Source organism: Hylaeus anthracinus, unplaced genomic scaffold (assembly GCF_026225885.1).
Source record: "Hylaeus anthracinus isolate JK02 unplaced genomic scaffold, UHH_iyHylAnth1.0_haploid 12001, whole genome shotgun sequence".
Lineage (NCBI taxonomy): Eukaryota > Metazoa > Arthropoda > Insecta > Hymenoptera > Colletidae > Hylaeus > Hylaeus anthracinus.
In genome coordinates this window covers 13,165,728-13,184,653 of record NW_026534348.1, presented here as the reverse complement: position 1 = coordinate 13,184,653, position 18,926 = coordinate 13,165,728, and the positions used below count along the sequence as shown (strand labels likewise).

General features: G+C 39.4%; 1 protein-coding gene across 3 annotated transcripts in view; it reads left to right on the top strand.

Moving 5' to 3' along the window:
* The window catches only part of LOC128891451 (alpha-mannosidase 2), a 136,695-nt gene that overhangs the window by 41,738 nt on the left and 76,031 nt on the right, over window positions 1–18,926 (top strand). For 2 of the 3 annotated variants that reach the window (XM_054150938.1, XM_054150940.1), the window contains 2 exons: window positions 12,840–13,359; window positions 15,865–16,326. In XM_054150938.1, the coding sequence (XP_054006913.1) occupies window positions 16,039–16,326 (288 nt within the window). In that variant the 5' untranslated portion in view covers window positions 12,840–13,359; window positions 15,865–16,038. Of the gene's footprint in view, window positions 1–8,531; window positions 8,907–12,839; window positions 13,360–15,864; window positions 16,327–18,926 lie in introns of those variants that run through there. The other variant, XM_054150939.1, reaches the window with a different exon arrangement.

Genomic DNA, 18,926 nt, shown 5'->3' with positions numbered 1-18,926 from the left:
TCCCTTTCTCCGGCAGCATTCTGCTACGCTTTACGGTAGCATTATCGTTCGACTTCTCTCTGAAATCCTCCGAATGTTTCGTTTTACGAGTCGCGTACCAGCCTCGAGCGTCCGTTGCTTCCGTGCTTCTTGGGAAGACTTCTTCTCCGTGATCATGCAGCATTTGAATCGCGATTCATTCTGCCTCTTGGTTTCTTTTTCTTTTATTCGTCAAAAAGACAAATCAACCTACAAACTTGCTTGATGCTTCATTTTTGAGAAAATAGATTTCGACGGAACAGTTGAGCGCGGCGCTCATGGATTATGAGCATTTTCGAAATCGATTTGTTCGAAAACGAAGGCTCGCGCGAGAAATTTAGATTCCATGTTTTGCGACAATTTTTGCACGTAGAATACATTCTTTTCTTTTTTTTTTTAAATGATGACTGGATTGAAAAAATATTATCCGCTATATTTTATATATACATATTTTATCGTTATTGCACCATTTTTGTAACGTTAATTTGCACCGTATCGTTATCCATCTTTAACCGACTTCGAAAAGGAGGGGGTATTTCCACAGTTTTGCATATTTACAACTGCTTTTAAAGTGTCTTTCGTGTTTACTTTCGAATAATCAAATTATTCTGCTAATTTGCTTCAGAAATGTAAAATTGCGAATTAACGTAATAAAGATATCACATGATTAAAAATAACATGGCAATAACTCCTGCTTAATCAATATCTTTCAAGATAGAGTGTTGGAATATACCTAATATAATAATACAAGATAAAGAGAAAATAAAAAATACAAATTTGTTTGTAATCCAGTTATTACGGGATTGTCGATGACTGACACTAAGCATGATTTACAGTATCTTAAAGCTTCACATGTCAAAAAAATGTGATAATAATATCAATATTAAATATTAAAGTATGGAAAAGTACATAATTAATGTCATATAAAATAATTACCTTCGATCCATAATAGTTTCACGAATAGAAAACAGTATTCACGTTGCAATTTGCGATTTACGATATTTATAATTATTTTGATTTTGTTGGAGAACAGTTTGCAGCGTTAATTTCGAAGATTAGTAATTTGTCCTATGTTTTAATTAGAACACTGTTATGTGCCAGGTGTAATTCCGCATTTGAAATCAGATATACGCTGGTATTTTAATAAAAAGTTTGTGCTATGTTTCAGATTTATATTTCGACATGAAATGTATTAAAGGGCAAAAATTGAAAATTCTTTTGAATACCGAGACATACATATACTACGGAATTGTTTTAAACTTTTCAAACAAAATCCATGCTGTGAAGAATAAAAAACGGAATAAAAAAGAAAATCTCCCAAGATGAAACACAGGCTTGAAACTTGCCAGAAATTTATTCTTTTTCGAGGAATTAATTATACCTTATCTATTACATAGCTATAAATTACGCGGAAACTATTCTGAAACGATCCGACGAAGTTCAGCCTCGCGTACCACAAAAATGCGGGTTTTTGTCTCGTTAACCGATAAACCAGCGTCGAGGTTATCGGTTCCCTTAACTTAGATCGCACGGGGATCATTAATTCGCAGAGAAAATAATTTGTCCGAGCGTATTGGCCCGACAGGGCCGAGCAACCGGGTTCCGATGCTTGTCCCGTGGCTGCGTTTGTAACAGAGACAAAACGCACAGTTTTGGCTGGAATGGGCGATCAGGGACGCCATTTGTTGGCGCGCAAGAATGGTTCGGGCAGCTGCTGAAAAACGACAGTAATCTCGCCAAAAAATATGCATTCGTTTCGCGGTGTATTAGTCCAGGCTTCGGTCGGTTCTCTTGTACATTTTCACTTATTCATATATATACAGGGTGTTACGTTTAAATCGGAATGGTTCAGTATTTCATAAGAGGACGAAGTTATTAGAAAATGTTTTTATAAAAATCATTTGGTTTAAATGTACAAATTATATGTTGTAGATAATCTTGTTGTAACTGAAGTATAGGGAGAGATTTGAAAACCAAGTGAATTTTTTCTGAATTTTTAATTTTATTTATTTATTGCGATCCACAATATAATAGCATTTGTTTAGTCAATTTTATCGACTTATAATATAAGTTAACTCTGCACGTTTTCATCTTTTCGTATTTTTGCCTGTCATAGTATGTCTCCCTCTAAAGCTAACACTTCCCTCTTGGAAATGCCATTTTATTGATGACCTTAAAATTTTAGAAAATATGAACTGCATGTACTTATCGCGTAGATGATAAAATTGCCTTTAAAAAACCAAAAAGCTCTTACTTAAGCTTAAAAGCTTTTATTTAGAACAATTTTTTCGTATCATTTTAAGCGATGGAGTTATTTAGGGTGTTTAAATTAACTGGGACACCAAGTATATTTTTTATGTTTTCCAACGTGTTTTTCATTTTGTTGCGGCGCAGCAAGCGATGAAAACACGTTGCGTTCGAAACACCCATTTCGATATCGAATTTTTTTATCGCGTGGAGAGTTCAGTCGCGAAGTTCGAGAATCGCTCAATGCATTTTCGATGCGGCGAAACGCCAATGCTGCTCTCCCGTTGTTTATCGCTCTCCAATTCGAACTCGAACACGAAATTGCTCGTTTTTGTTATGTTTCGTCGTAGCTTATCTGTTTTTGTTTCAGAGATAATTCTACATTTCGAATCGAGTGGCCATTTTAATAAATTCTTATACGGTAGCTGCAGTACAGACTTATTGACAACAGGTTGAGCAACAAATTTTGTACAATTACTTTTTAATTTTTAATACTACATAAATTTTTAATGAACCTCTATCGATTAACAGTCGCTACACGATTGAAAGTTTTGCATTTAAACATTCTATTTAGTTTTGGACTTGTTTTTAAATCTAGTTTGTATTTATTTTTGCGCGTAGAGTAAATTGAATCACTCATTTCGCGGAACGTCGTAAATTTTAGAGAATTTAACCGAATGAGTCGAGCGTAAGGACGGAACATGGCGCGAATGAAATTGGCTCGTGTAGCAATTTGAGGAAACGAAAAAGATAGGAAGAAATGACGAAAGGGGAAATAATAATAAATAAGTCGACGATCGAGAGAATAGTAAAAGGTAGAAACAGGTGCGCTCGGCGTCGGTAATTGAAACGTTAATGGACGCTGGGAAAAATCGTGAAAACCAGGAAAAACTGTGACCAGAAAGCAACGTGGGAGAGACTTTAATATTATCGCAGGCGCGAGAGAGAAGAGAGAAGAGAGAAGTAGCAGAGTGCGAGCGTCGATTGTTCCGCCGTAGAGAATTTTAACCGATGTTTCCGGATTGTCGTCGGAGGCTGCTCGCGCACTTTTGCCGCTCGTAATTTTCACTCTTCCGACTGTTCGATTGTTTCCGCGAGAATGCGTCGTTACCGTGCTCATTGTCACGCCATTATTATATTATTCTGTTTCTTCGATTTCTGCTCTATTCAAGCTTAGACGCGGCCTTCGAATTGACGATATGTTGAACAGCGTGTTTAGCGTATTTTTCCCATTTTTAGAAATTGATCGAGATATTTGTTATCGAATTTTCAATTGAATTCAACATTTCAACCCCTAGAGGGTTAAATATTGCTGGATTGAATGTCCAAGATGCAATTTTGTTATAATTGTAATTCCTTTGCACCAAATTAAATAATACAAGAAAATTATTTTCGAATGACAAAGAGCTGTCTTAAATATAGCAGATTGATTAAAAAAAAATTTATACTCACTTCCACAACTATTCAGCTTGCTATAAAGCCCCTTAACACGAAGAAAGATAAGTATTCTTGGCAATGTATTACAAGTGAAGTGTGCGTCATCTGTCCTCAAATGGTAAACTGAGCCAGAAAAAATCAGTTCTGCTTCCTTTGGACGAATTAGGGTCCAGACACGAGCGGACAGAGGAACGTCAAGAACTCCAGAGGCAGAAGGGACTGGCCGCAATCACTGTGTAACGAAGACAACAAGGACTTCCTGCATACTTACGAAGTATATGCTGCTGGTAGTCCCTCTCCTATTCTATCTATAGGGTGTCGAAGTTGAGGGTCCGAGAACTTAAAAGAATCTGTTAGAGTCTGCTTCAGAAACCAATCTCAAACCTCCTGTTTCATCGTCAGAATTCTTCAGGTTTAACTTTGGAGTGGTATACGTAATCCCAAAATTGAAAATTTTTTTTATTTCAAGACATATATAAAACGTTCTTCTATCATTAAATGAAACAGACTTTTTACCACTTTTCATGATAAGGTCCTATGATTGTTATCGTCATGCATGGCAATTTATACTCATGAAATTCCAAGGATCCTTTGTTCTTGACGTTCGTATTTCGGTGATTAGTTTTTTCAAATACGTATTCACTAACGTCCGCTATGTCTATTTGGCCCACGCCGAGTTCGCAAGCTAGTGGCGCCAGAAAAAGTTTCGTCCGCGGCAGACGATGAAAGGTTTTAACGTCAGGATGGATGGATTTTCTCGTCGCACGACGGATATTAGCTTCGTCGTCGGCGGTCTGAATGCCCTAACTCGGTTGGACGTAGGGGTAGGTGTCGGACAAAAAAAAATGTTCCATCGCAAACACTGGTCGAACTTCAAACGTTTCGGTCCTCTCCGGGCTGGCGCGACTGAAAAGCAAATCAGCCGCGGCCCCCCTTTAACCGTCAGGCCTATACACCGGGTGACTGTGAAATCTGAAATCGGCACAAAGTTTTTTCTAACACGTTGTTCCATATTCAGATGTAATTACTATAGATACAAGCTTTAATCTCCATATAACTTCCTCGTGCAAGCGATTTTCGACCTTTAAATTCAAACTGGATCCTCCGCGACGAAGCCGTGGTAGGATGGTGAAACGCCGGTTGCGCCGTCGCCGCCCATCCGCTCGCATTTGCAAAAGAAACGAGGAGTCTAATAAAAAGGCTCGCTCATAACGCCACGTGCTCCCCTCGTAGGAAAAGTAGCGAGTTTTATATTCAGCCGTGCAACGAAAAGTCCGTAAACTCGTAATTAGAATTGGCTGACTAATTCGATTCACCGTGAGCCAGGAATGGATGAGAGGGGGAAATGGTTTTGAAAGCATCGTGGACCTGGAACGAATACGTTCTTATTTTGTTCTCGACCAACTTGGATTTAATTTTTCTGACCTTTTTTATTTTATCTTATCGTATGCATAAAGAGATCGGTTTTATTTAAAATTAGTATTTTATTAACAAAACAGTTACTCAAAAAGAATATGTGATACCAAAATATTTTAGTTAAAAATCTTAAAAATATTAAATATTTGGTTTATTGCTATTTATATTATTTTTAAGTATCACGCTTTTCAAAACAATCTCTCCTGCATGTAAAAATGGCCTCCTATCACAAGTTCTACAATATTTCTGTACCTTCGATATTTGATCTTCAAAGCATTTTTTAATAAAACTGTGTCCCACTAATTTACATTATTGATTGTACGAAATTTCACATCAAACGCCACCTCGTAATCCAAAAGGATTAAAATAAAAGAATCTGAATATATTTCTGAACTAGGTTTACCACGAGAATTCAAGGTTCAGAAATGTACTTTACGCGTTAGGTAGAAGTGTGCGTTCGAGACTGAAAGTTATAGAGCCAGACAGAGATTCAAGTCCCCCTTTCCAGCGTTGCGAGTATTCCCAAGTTCCAATCTCCACGGAGCCTTGCACTGTCGCGTTAATAGACACCGGAAGAGAAACGATATCCTCTTTTCTTTTTTCTTCGAGGGAGATCGAGCATCGATACCCATAGGAGGGTATCGATAGGAGCCTCGTGAGACTCGGACCTTTTTAACGCTACGTGACTGTTCGGCAATTCAAGAGACGGCGCGATGCGAATTAAGTAAAACCGTGGCTTGTTTCTGGAGCTTTATCGCAGGATTGCCTCCGAAATCGAGAACGTGGCTCGTTTTCTAGTATCGATGGAGCTCGATTACCAGACCACCCGGTGACACTCAATTCTTCGTCGCTGGCTCCCCTACCACAGTGGTTTATTCGATCGCTTTAAGGTGACACTCTTTTATTTTGATGAAAAAAATAAATTTTCTTTTAGATTTCTCTTGTTGGAGGTTTGTAAAATATTAGAAAAGGCTTGAAGGGTTTTCAAATTATATTTAAACAAATTTTTAATTGTCCGCTCGCTAATCTAACCGCTCGCGAGAGAAATCGGTATGTAAAAAGTGTAGGTATATTAAGTATTAGTAACTTTACAAATACATAAGGAAACTCGAAGCTCGAATGATATGTGTGCTACATTTTATTCGTTGCAACGAATTCTAAAAATCACCAGAAAAATAACGTTTCAAATAAAAATACGAAATCATTGGCGATTGTTTCAAATCGCGTGCCCTTCGATTCTCGAAGAACGCCGTAATCGAAAAGAACATTGTCGCTGTTGGCATGGGCTTGAACTTGATCGAACACCAATTACGTTGATTGAAAGGCCAACAAGACCGTGAGAACTCGGATCGAGCGCTATCGTGCGCCAGTTCGTCTGGCTTTGCGCGCTGATTGGACCGCTTCATTCATGTTTCTCGATGATAAATTCCACCAGGGATCGATCAACCGAGAGAATATCCATGACTCTGGTCAAATCAAACGCCGGCGCACAGTTACTGGTACAGTTCAACAAAAAAATGTGTATATTAAGTTCAATACTTGTACTGTACATTTAAAAATATGTATTTAAATCTTGAAAGGAGTTCTTGAATTTTTGGCTAAGATAACTAGGAATTTAAAAAACTTATTCTGAAGATGAGGTGTTAAAGAAAATAAATCTAGATAAGATTCCTGAGTTTTGATAAGGTTGTAACAACAAATACTGTGACAGATCCTAGATTATGTAATTTCGCACGATTTAAAAATAAAATTTTAGCTTCATAGAAATTTTCACGAAGCGTGGCAGTTAACGAGTTAACGTTGACCGAGAAAAATATCGGGGAATAGCAGGACCGAGATTAAATCCTAAGGAAACTAAATCGCGTTCCGTTACATTGTGAAAAGCTGGCGAATTCCCGGAGTATCGTTCCATAATGGGTGGTGACAGTTCCATCGCGAACCGCTGAAAGCAATATCGACGTGAATTAAGTAATAACGTCGTGAAGCAGCGGATTCCGCACCGGTGTAATTCCTCGCATAAACATCCGCCATCCAATTACCCGGCAATGCAATTTCCCGTGCAACGAGGCCAGACGCATCTTCTCCTCTTCTTCTGTTCCCATGGTTCAACCACACGATGCACCAGTTAGATTTCAGACGTTTTTCGATTGGAATTTAATTTTAGAAATATCGACAGGGTGCAGGGATTTCCTCTTTTACCAGTCGTAACGATTACTATAAAATTTTTGAAGATGAATGGTATTTGTCAGCCGATTACAGTCTCCATAGAGTATTAGCTGACATTAAATGGAGTATTAGAAAATATAACAAAATTCGTTCCTCGGAAAAATTATGGCCACGTGGCAAAAATTGCGATGGGTATCGTTACTGGCGCCAAGCAAAAGCATGTCTATCTTTCAAGCTATACATCACTATGAAATGTTTGGTGAAAAAACGGAACTCATGACCCGATCACTTCGGCTCGCAATATTGATTTACTACCGTAACAGAAATATCGGTATATTTCAATGCTTGACACCGAAGAAAATACGTCCGCGTCGCTTGAGTGATAGAATACCGCCAAGAATTTCGAGATAAACACAGTTTGTTTCTCGGTCGCATCGGCCCGCAAGTCGGATTTACGTCTAGTATGAAAATAACGGCATGTTCTGTTAGTCGACGCTTCATAGAAGATGCGCGTGCTACCCATGGAACCCCGTTAATAAAAAGCTACAGAAGTTTTATAGCGACAGTATAATGACTTTGTCAGGAAGATAGAAAAATATCGTTGAAGAAGAAGGTAAGAGAAGGTACATTTTGTTCGTAACACTTAAAAGTATGTTTCACATGTTAATTTGAATAGCAGAACAATTAGTGGAACTTGTGGATCTAATATGTGAAAAATGATGGTATCATCTGTCATCTGACAGCTTCTCCAGTCTCCCTTCTAAGCCACTTCGACTAAAAACTGTAACACAAAGTAAAATTGAGTCGGGAGACAATTCTATTCGTTTAGTCTCCCGAAACCATTTCTCCATCGATCATCCCGCGATCGCACCCTCTATGTTTCCTATCGTCATCGTCCCTCGCGCTCATTCCAGAGGATAGATTCTCGAAGAAGCTAGGGTCGGCTGGATGGACAACGGAGCTCACCCTCGCACGAGTCAAAACACCCTCGGGCCGCAGAAAGTCTTACCCCTAGCCTCACTCTCTCTTTCTCTCTCTTCAACCCCTATTTCTCTCTTTCTCTCTTCAACCCCTATTTCTCTCTTTCTCTCTTCAACCCCTATTTTCTCTCTCTCTCTCTCTCTCTCTCTCTCTCGTTTCCTGTTCGCTCGTTTCCACGTGTGGGTCGCGTGCATGGACGGGTTGGAGCGTGGATTATATCGGCACATGCGCGCTGGGTTGTCGCGTCGCCGGAAAAGCGGATATAGCCGGCGGCGTGTCAAAACTATTCCGCTCGAGCCGACAGTTTAGTACGGCGTGGTTCTCCGCTCGCGACTGCTCGTTCCTTCCGTCCTCATCCGCCGAGAACGATTGTTTTTTCACGTCGATGAAACGCTCGCTCCAAGAGTCCGTGGCTGTCGAACGCGAGTCTCGTCGATCTTGGTGCACAAGTTGGATCAGTGAATCGCCGACGGTACCGGGATCTAATGTTTACGATGGTTGTTCGGTTGTTCGGTGCTTTGTCGAATACCTTGGTCTTCGTGTTTGCGCGCTGTGGGAACTCCAACTTCGTCGTTCGTCGTAATATTCCGTCGCGAATGTCAATGTAAACGAGAGACTACCGCAAGATCCTGGAGCAGAAGGTAAATACTAGATGTTTTCGTCTGTTCTTCGATCGTTCAATCTAGAGTTAGATATGAGTCTTCGTTGAATTTGATACCGTTTCGGAAGGTTTTGCGTATTCGTTTTCGAAGAAACGTATGTCAATAGACGCTGCTCGCCACGTGATACGCTTTAAAGATCGAATCCTCTTGCAGACTCGCGGTATAAATAATCCAGATATCCTTTCCTTTTACTTTATAGCAAGCGTTCGTAACGTGTCTATCGTTGCCCTGTCGAATTCGGAGCGTACAGGTCAAGGACGAGGCTTAATTAAGAAAGGAGGTCGGAAATAGATTTTCGAGTTATTTATCAAAGCCGATCCGTTCGTTCTGGGGTATAGTTTGCGGAATTGCGGTTAGAGGATTCAGTTACGGTTGGAGAGGAACATTGATATTTAGTTTTCTCTGGAGAAAATGCTAATTTGTTGGATTATAGGGTGAATGGTGTCAACTGGTGGCTCAAGGTTGCCTCATGCGAGGTCGCCTCTAGCAATATAGGCTAGAAACATTCAGTGTTTACACTGTGTTACAGTCTTTAGTTCGAAGTAAAGAAAGGGTGATGAGATGGTGGGGTAGTCAAGTAATCTGGTGGGGATGTTGGCCTTGAGCAGCCAACACGTTCGCCCTAGGTCAACTCGTCCCTGACAATGAACTTTTCTTTTACACTGTGTTCAATAATGTATTAATATTGTTTGGAAATATCATTTCTTTTCTTTGATAGACACTACAAATTCTTTTAATTAAAGTCTCATGAAATTTAAGTTCGATGTGAATATCAAATATCTTCTGAAGTTTTTTAGGTAGCAAACATGTTAGGTTTGAAGCATCAACAAAATTGACCGTTTTACTTCGTTAGTTACTATTGCACGATTTGACATTTCATTCTTAATAACGGGTAGGTGTTGATATTTCCGCATGAACTTTTTTATTTGGAAGAAACGGCATTCATGATTTGAAGTTTTTATATCTATCTCGAGTTTCATTCGTATCCTAATATTATTGTTTCAAAAATATGAATTCGCATAAACATTCTTTCCAATAATTACACCTTGCTTCGAGACCAAATACTTCACAACCATCGCACCAAAGAAAAAATAATGAATACGTGCCTATTTAAATTTCCATTAAAGATGGAGAGCTTTGTTATCTGTAATCCCTTCCACTACAACGCGGCAATTAAAAATGTACGCTCACCGCAATTTCCACCATTTCTCGATACTGGCTACCGATTAAAACCAACAGAAATAAAAATAGTTCGTACATCGTTCCAATTTCGTTCATTACTTTCACAGTTAATCCACGCGTACATAAGTGCGGAATTTAAATAAAATATTTCGTGGCAGTGAATGGGGTGGATTGTGGAAATCCTCAGTCCGTGGACACACGAAGAATTTTAAAATTCAAATGCGCGCGCCTCGTTGTTTATGGAATCGTCAACGGCGATGTGCACACGGAATCGATATTCCAGTCGTTATTAACATACGAGTAATTGGTATTGTACGATAAAACCACAGGTAACGATAAATTGAATAGCAATACGGATATTTTCCACGGTCCTCTCTAGTCCCTCCACCTGCCACCCATCCTTCTCTAGCATGGCCGCTGATTGTTGGTGTTACGCCCGAATCGTTCGGTTTTGTTCGTGATTTTCTTTGGCTGCGATAAGCCGATCCGCTCGACGTTTATTAGCATACGATAATTGGCATCCTGTCCGCTGGGTTTTCATGCTTTCCCGGCTTTCCAATTCGCCAACGGAAAAATACACGTCGTTTGGCTAACGATCCACGTTCAGTCACTGCAACCACCGACTTCGATATCGCATGTTTTACTTCACGACCTATGACCAACGAGTGTACCAAATTTTAATGTGAACATACATGTTTTAGAACCGTTTAAACACGATTCAACTGTTGAAAACAAAGATTTATTTTATTTTATTTTCTTTATTAAAGAACAGAAATAATATTTATTTTTCAAGTTTTATTTTCTGTCAATACGTTACCCCACATGTGGGTTAGGTCACCCACATGCGGGTGCAGGGATTTTTACTAAGGAATTAAATAAATTAATTATGATGGTGAGGTATTCAAGAAAATAAATTTTGAATGGGATTTGTGAATTTTGATAAAGTTATAAAAATAAATTCCATGACAAACGTTGAATTATGTAGATCACAAACGTCTTTAATAGTAAAAACCTCTTTAATAGTAATTTACAATTTATCCTTGAGTCTTCTCTGCTTATGATGCTGCTTGTAATGTGTCAACAATCTATCGTCTATAAAATAATACATCCTACACGTATGGAACATCGCTATAATATAAACTAGATGAAAACAAATCGAAACGTTGAAAAGAATTCGAAGCCTCCACTCAAATTGCATGCTGGTTCGAGTTGCGCGAAATTTCATCCCTCTTCGACGGTGCAGTCGTCGAAAATGGAAACGGCACCAGTGAAAAAAGGAATTACAATTCATGCGGCTCCTAGATTCCCGTGGAATATTTCCATTTCATTTGAATAAGCGAGCTGGCGATTCGACGCACGTCCGGACGCCGAAAAGAGCGGTTTAAAAATGGCGCGCGGGCCGAGACAACGGAACCGTTCAATGATATTCACGATTGAAAGGACTTCCGGCCCGTCTAACGCAGGGGAACGTGGAAATTGCGAAAACGGATCGCGATCAAAGCGAATGAGCCGAGAAAAGCGCGGGGAAGGCAGAAGGGACGGGAAAAAGGAAACGTTCCACTCGATTCGCGCGCCAGCGGCTAAAGAGAGCCCTGGGCTCTTTCAGGGCTGTTCCACACCTACTCGAAAACCTTCGAGGCTTTACACAGCCGGCACTGTTTCTGAAACTCTTGCTCGACGCTGCGTTTTCCGTAGATCTGCTGTTTTCCATGATATTCCCGCTCGTTCCTCGTGGTTCCTGTTCCGGGTTCCTTGTCCGCGGCAAAGTTTTTCCTACGGCTCCTGTCATACCGGTAGTTTCCAGCCGTGTTTCACTCGCGGAACTTCTTGACTAACTTTGAACGCAGAGTGAGTCTGTCTGTCGCCGAATTTATGGCGTTATTCGTCGCGTCTGTTATTTTGAAAAATTCAAGATGTGAAGATACTTTTCGGAAGCGGAGGATACGCGACGAGAGGAAAGTGCATGGAAGATGCATTGCCTGTAGTGGCGTGACCCTGAGCTAGATTCAAACATAGGTCCTAGAGGTAGAGGGCCGGAACGGCAAGCTTTAGAGGATGCACTGATCTCGCCATAAATTACAATGGCTGAAACAGTCACCCAACGTTATTAGAAATGATTTATGCAGAAACTATACGATAAATTGTTTTCAAATTTCCATTAAGTTTTATTTAATGTTTAAACAACCAAAACCCGATTTCATAATGTCGTTATCTCGGTGTGACAGGGTGGAGAAATTAGCACTGAAAAAGAACATTGGTGTTAGGTTAGTTAAGTTTTTTCAATATTGCAAATGGCGGCCCTTTGAAAAAAATTCTGAATTTCACGGAAGTATTAAATATTTATTGAAACAAAAAAATAGAAAATGATTAATTGAAATCATAACACTAACAATTATAGAGATTTCTTTCTTAAAATTTCACACATCGTTCTTAAAATGTGTATACTTTGAAAAATTCAGATAATTCGATTTCTAAAGAAATATGACTCTGTTGTGCCTTCTTAATGAAAGTAACGTCTAATGAGACTGTTAAGGTGCCCTTTACCATTAAATACTCTCACGTTTCGTCAGCATTGCAATGAACTCTTCAACAGTCAAATGACACACTGATTTTAAGATCATGGAATCATAAATAATCCGACATTTATTTATTTAATGTTGGTTATGTGTAACAAAATAACCGTTACACGGAGCATGCGTATATTAAATAAGCAATCTCTTTTCCCTTCAGTTTGCAGGAAACATCCTGTTCGGAGCAGAAGAACCGGAAGTGCCCTCGTCTTCAAGAGCGAAAGGATTGTCGTCCAGACGTAGTCGACGCAGAATCTCGGGAAAATTTGTAAAAGCGAGAGGAGCAACGACCTAAATCGAATTAAGCCGTCAAGACGGTGCACGCGTCCGATCGAGTTTTTCCTGGATGGCATCCCGGTGGTCGTTTTTCCGCGACAGAGGCAGCGTCCTAGCGTCGCCTGGATCTCTAGCAGCTTCACCGAGCATATCGAGTGAATCACGATAAAGTACCCTCGACACGTCTCGTCGTCGGACAAAAGGGCTACACAGACGCAGTGAATTGCTCTGGACTGGACCCTACCTCGCCCCCCGACACCTATTTTTCCATCCCTCGTTCTTTCACTCTTTCTTTCCATCCGACTCCCAACGAGCAGAAAAATCGAAATCGAAGGTCAACGCATCCGCTGATCGACTCTCGGAGCGGAGGAACGACCGTCAGCCTGAGGATTCTTCGAGGCAAGGTAAGACATTTTTATGGATTTTCTTGAATCGTACCGATTCGCTTATTCTTGTTACAAACCCTGTTTTTAATATGATGCGGCCCGTTTGGAATATTGGAATACATTTTAAGTATCGTAATTCTCAAAAAACTACCTAAAACCGAAAAATGCCATGTCTTGACATTTACACAGTGGGTGTAGAAAGTATTCGTACACCGATCAATTTCCAAAAAAAACTGTGTGAAATTGTAATTTATTAACTTATTTTTGATAAACAATGACATTCTACATATTCTCGGAAATCTTTAGAATCGGTAAATTACAAAAAAAAAATATAGCTATTTATGTAAGTTGCGAAATTAACAAGAAAAAAACAATTAATCGATAGAAATGTTGAAGCAATAAGTATTCGGATAACTGTTTAAAAGTACTTTACTGGAAATTTCACGTTTTCTAATTCGCACGGAGCAATAAACTAATGTGTTTACGTTACAAACTCTACTGTAAATGGTTCGTCATAAGAATCGTACAAATACTTATAGCTTCTATACTTTTACCCACTTTTCGCATTTTTTTGTTAATTTCATAAATTATATTAATTAGTAAATGTTGTTTGGACTATATCTACCTTAGAGACTTCCGAAAATATGTAAAATATCATTGGTTATAAAAAAAAGAAGTTAAGAAACTACAATTTCATACAAAAGTTTTTTGAAAAATTGATCGGTGTACGAATACATTCTGTACCCACTGTAAGTACCTCCCCTAAACCCTGAAGTCAATTGTTTAAAAAAAAAAAGAAAATGTTTGAATATTTGTACCTACAAGCTTCACTCGTCCAAAGTGCCTTCCCTCCTTAAGAACATCCGCATTAGCGGGACAGAGTCAATGTTTGACGCGTATGTTGGCTCGGTCGTGTCAGAAATTGCAATGGTTATATAGCAGTCGTTTCCCAGGCGAGGTCGCGGCGACAGGTACGATCGATTATCGCGTGCGAGCCGACCTTACATCGCGACAGAAGGTTTCTAGGAAACTGTGTCTCTGGTTCACCAGGTCGTATTTATTGTTCCCGGCGGAATCGGATTGCGGCAAATTGCTGTTCTCGCGGGCTGAGGTTCGTCCCCCTGTGTTGTTGGCGTAGACTTCACTAGTAATATAGAACCCAAGAGCAACCTTCCTTGCAATTGCTCGTGACTAGAGTTTTACAGGGACTCGAAGTACTTGCCTCGATGATGAAACGTGAAAATGGAGAGGGCTTGTCTTTTTATTCTCTTTTGTAACAGATCACGTGTTACTTGTTAAAACAAAGACATATGCTCTGATATCGTGCAGAGTCATGTAATCTTTCTCTGTTCGATCTTAGAAGCTCTTAAAAGTTTATTTATATTTAACAAAGCATCTCTTTACAATTTCTGGTACACGCTTAAGATTAGAAGTCTCGTGAGAATAACTACAATGCGAAGAAATTCTTCACTCAGATAACGTAGAATACACCAAGAATGACTAATAACTACAAAGAACGCAATCAACAATAAAAATCTGTAATACACGTGACGGGGGATCTAAAATTTTCTGAAACATCATTCGTGGTACAGAATGCTACCAAGTATCCCAATTTTAGCCCGTGTCCAGGTCAACACTAGTGATTTATCGGACATTTGCGCGTCGCTGTATATTATTGCTTCGAATATTGAGCTCTAGCGAAATCCCGCGAATTCTGTGTTCGATGAAAAAAGAAAGGGGATGGGCAGAGGGGCAACAGTGAGGGAAAAGTAAATGGCTTTGGCTATGAATTACGATGCCGTTCGGAACGCAGAGTTGATTAAACGTCCGTGAAAATTATGACTGACTGTTTCGACGCGAAATTGGCCGGTTCATACGATCGATGCTCGTCGCGGAAACCTCGTAACCTTTTCGATCGTTCGATGATCGTCGGGAATACTCTGGCCAATTGGCGAAAGTACCAGGGGAAAGAGCTGAGAGATATATCCACCACTCCTCGAACCTTCTCTCGACTGGCTGTACGTCTCCAAGTGTATTGAAACGTAAGGGAGAAATAAAGCATCGTTGAAGTTTCATTCTGTTCCGTACAATGTAATCTCTTAGCAGTTTATTGAAAAAAATTGGACGAACAAGTTATAACATTTATACAAATTATACAAATTATATTATAGTTGTACATGTTATATAATTCAAGTGTTAAGTAATTATATTATACAGTCAATTATATCTTTGTAATTAGTGGACGGAGAAACAAACAAATTCATTAATCAAATTAATTCTTTATTACACTAATTGTCCTCAATCATTAAAGTATTATTAGTAACCAAGTAACTTTGAAAAGAAGTTCGAAGTTCAGAAATCAAATTAACCGACTTGGTAATTTTAGCATTCAACGATATCATTGTTCAATACCTCGTTGTAATAGCAGATCAACACCTTAGACCTTGTCTCATGAAATAGTTCATACTTATCTCTTAGTACAAGTTCCAAGACTAAACGTTGAATGAATTCTGAACTTTGTAGATCGTGTCAACGTCAGCGTGTCCCATGAAGTCCACGGACGACACTAGAGTCGGGGAGCGATCGTCGACAGTGATCATCATCGGCTCGAGAACGAGCAGTCGTACCTGCAGCTGGTGCTCCAGGTGAATCGAAACCTGAAGGCATCCCCCAAGAAGCAAATACCACTGTTACATCATGTACAAGATCCTTCGACGCGGATCAAGCCGCGTGTTCGTCGCCTGCGTTGTCCTGCTGACGCTTCTGTTGTGCCTATACTACGTCAGTCAGGCACAGGCTCCCTCCACTGGACCTTCGGCAGGGATCTTGAACGAAGAACTACGGTACGAGCGGGGGCCAACTTCGATCACCCCGGATTACGTGGAATCTCCTGACGCCAAAGTCTCCCTGGACACCTGCCCCATCATCGTACCCAGGAACGTGGACATAGACACTCAGCAGGAGTTTGAGAAGTTCGACTTCCAGGTGAGTAAGCTTTATCTATTCGTTCCATGAGAGATTTTGGAGAGTCTCGTACGCTAAACTGTGACTTCCATTGCTTTATCGTCCTATGGGGATATAGTTGCGAGTTACCGTGTGATTTTATCGAGAAACTTACAGCTGAATTTTACCCTTAGTGAAATATATTCAGGTACCGTGCTTTCCGAGTATCGATTACAAACAAATTTTCAGCTCGTTTGAAAGTTCGATTTAATAATATAGACTTTAGAATTAGAAAGTTACAAAGAAATTGTTTCAGTCAATTATTGTTTTTGCAATTTAATTACGTCATTCTGCCAGGAAGTTAATTTTAAAATATTTTCGGGCCGAGTACTTTGTTGTTACTTTTTTCAGCCAAAAAAGTCGAGGCTATACGATTTATGTGCATAATAGCTGACTCATCAAAAGTATTGTAAATATTCTGAAGTAACAATGTTTTGTATTGTCTTCACGAATTTTAATTAACATACATCAAATGTTTTAGTTGTCTTTATATAGCTCAGTTATATAATTAAAAAAAAAAAGACGATTGGTGTTTAAGAACTTCTCAAACTCCTGCTGAGTGTTTATATCTACAAACTCCACTTTGAGTTAAAAAATTTCTGTTTAGCTTTTTAAAGTGTCTGCCATGCCTTTTGATCGTCATATTACTCAACTGACAAGTCCATTATCTGATTAGACTCGACCTGAGAAATTACTACCTTGAAGTTAAGTCGTAAAGATCCAAATTCAATGAAAGAGGCTTCCTTCTCAATGAATTGCTCTCCAGCGGCGCTGTAAAAAAAAAAAATGAAAACGAAGTTGAGCCACGAGCTCTTATTGCGAAATCTGGGCTCTCGGTTAATTCTCATGCATAATCGATGCAATTATTTACGTCCACGAAGATCGTGCAAGCTCCGCGCTGTAGAGATTCAAAGACATCGCGCAAGTCCGGTCGTTTCCAAAGTACAGCGTCATTAGCCGGCAAACTTTTCTTTCTTCCATCCCCCCCGGGAGTTTGCGGACTTTGCTGATTTAATGGACGACCCTTCCAATAAGAAATTTATCTCTTCCTAGCGTCATTCAATCGAAAATAATTTACCAGTTTGCCCCTGAGTTCGGTCGCTGAAAGTTAGGAAGCTTATGTTCCTCGATGTCTAAAGATTCATATAAGCTCGAGTGTCGTTACAGTAAATTACATACTTTATAAGTTACATTATGTAATACGACATGATTCCTGTTTGCACATTCTGTAACGAAATGACTCCGAGTACAAAAGGTTAAATATATACCTTCCATTTACCCTACTTAACATTACCCCGTAGAGATCGAGGAAACGAAGGGACTATGAAATGTTACCTGCAACATTTTTTCAAGGATTAATTCGAAAACTGAGACCACGCGAAGAAAATTTACGATCGCATGGCGAAGGTAATCTCCTCCAATTAAAGGTGGAGGCCGCGGCGGGGATGGAATTAATGTTTGCATTGGCCAACTAAATAATTTCGAGGCTGAACGAAAGTGCAGAGACAGCGGTTCGCCGAGGCGACTCAATTAAACAGCCGACCCCCGGTGAACTTTAATTCGTTTTAATTGCAATTGCTCCTGAGCGCACGCGAGCCTCGCGGACATCGTTTACGTCGATCGATGAAACGCCGACTTTCAGCGAAGAAAAATCAATTTACGTTGCACGTAATCAGTTTACGTTGTATCCTAGGGTGAGATACTGCAAGTGCAATTGAATTTAACAAATATATCACATGTAGAAATTAATTCTGTGCCTTTCTCCAGTGAACTTAGCATTAGACTACAGATCTTTATGCAAAATAAAAGCTTTGCAAACGTACCTATAAAAGATGAACCTACGTAGAGTTTTATTTTACTCTGCAAATAATATAATATGAACTTTCAACTTTTCATTATTATAATGATTGGGACTTTATAGTAACAAAATTGTGAGTAAATATTTCAACTTGAAATATAGACGTAGATGATGGAATGTAATAGCACATAATTAATTTCTACACCTAATAGTATATTTCAGTAAAGTTGCAAGTGTAGACACATCTACTATAATTTTGAAATTCAAGGTAAATTTTTGTTGAAATTTCTATCATTCCCCTTTAAACGAAACACCCTGTATAATTTTGAATGAAAAACATACAGTGATCAAAGAACAACGGACAAATGGTCATCCAACAAGTTATTTGTTTATATTCAATCAATGTCACGGAAAACACTTCCTGTACCAATTTGGATCGTCCTCTTTCGTCCAATTTGCGCTCGTTTGAAATTGTAAACGATAGTCCTTGAATTTTACTGGAACAGTTTCCAGTTTAACGGTATCACTGGTTTAATTTCCAACAAATTAAAGCTTTGCGCCGGCGAACGCGAAGCTACGTATCGATTATTTAGCCAAAGTAGACGCAGTCAATCATGGTCGAAGGACTGATTCGATTTAATTCCACGTCGATAGGAATTTCGATCACGTGCCTCGTTCGAGCGACGATAGGAGCCAATTCTCAAAGTTTCTGCGTGAAGATGAAAGAAGTTTGCCTTCGATTCGCTGTCGACCGAAACGCTCGGACGAATTAAACCGTCAAGCA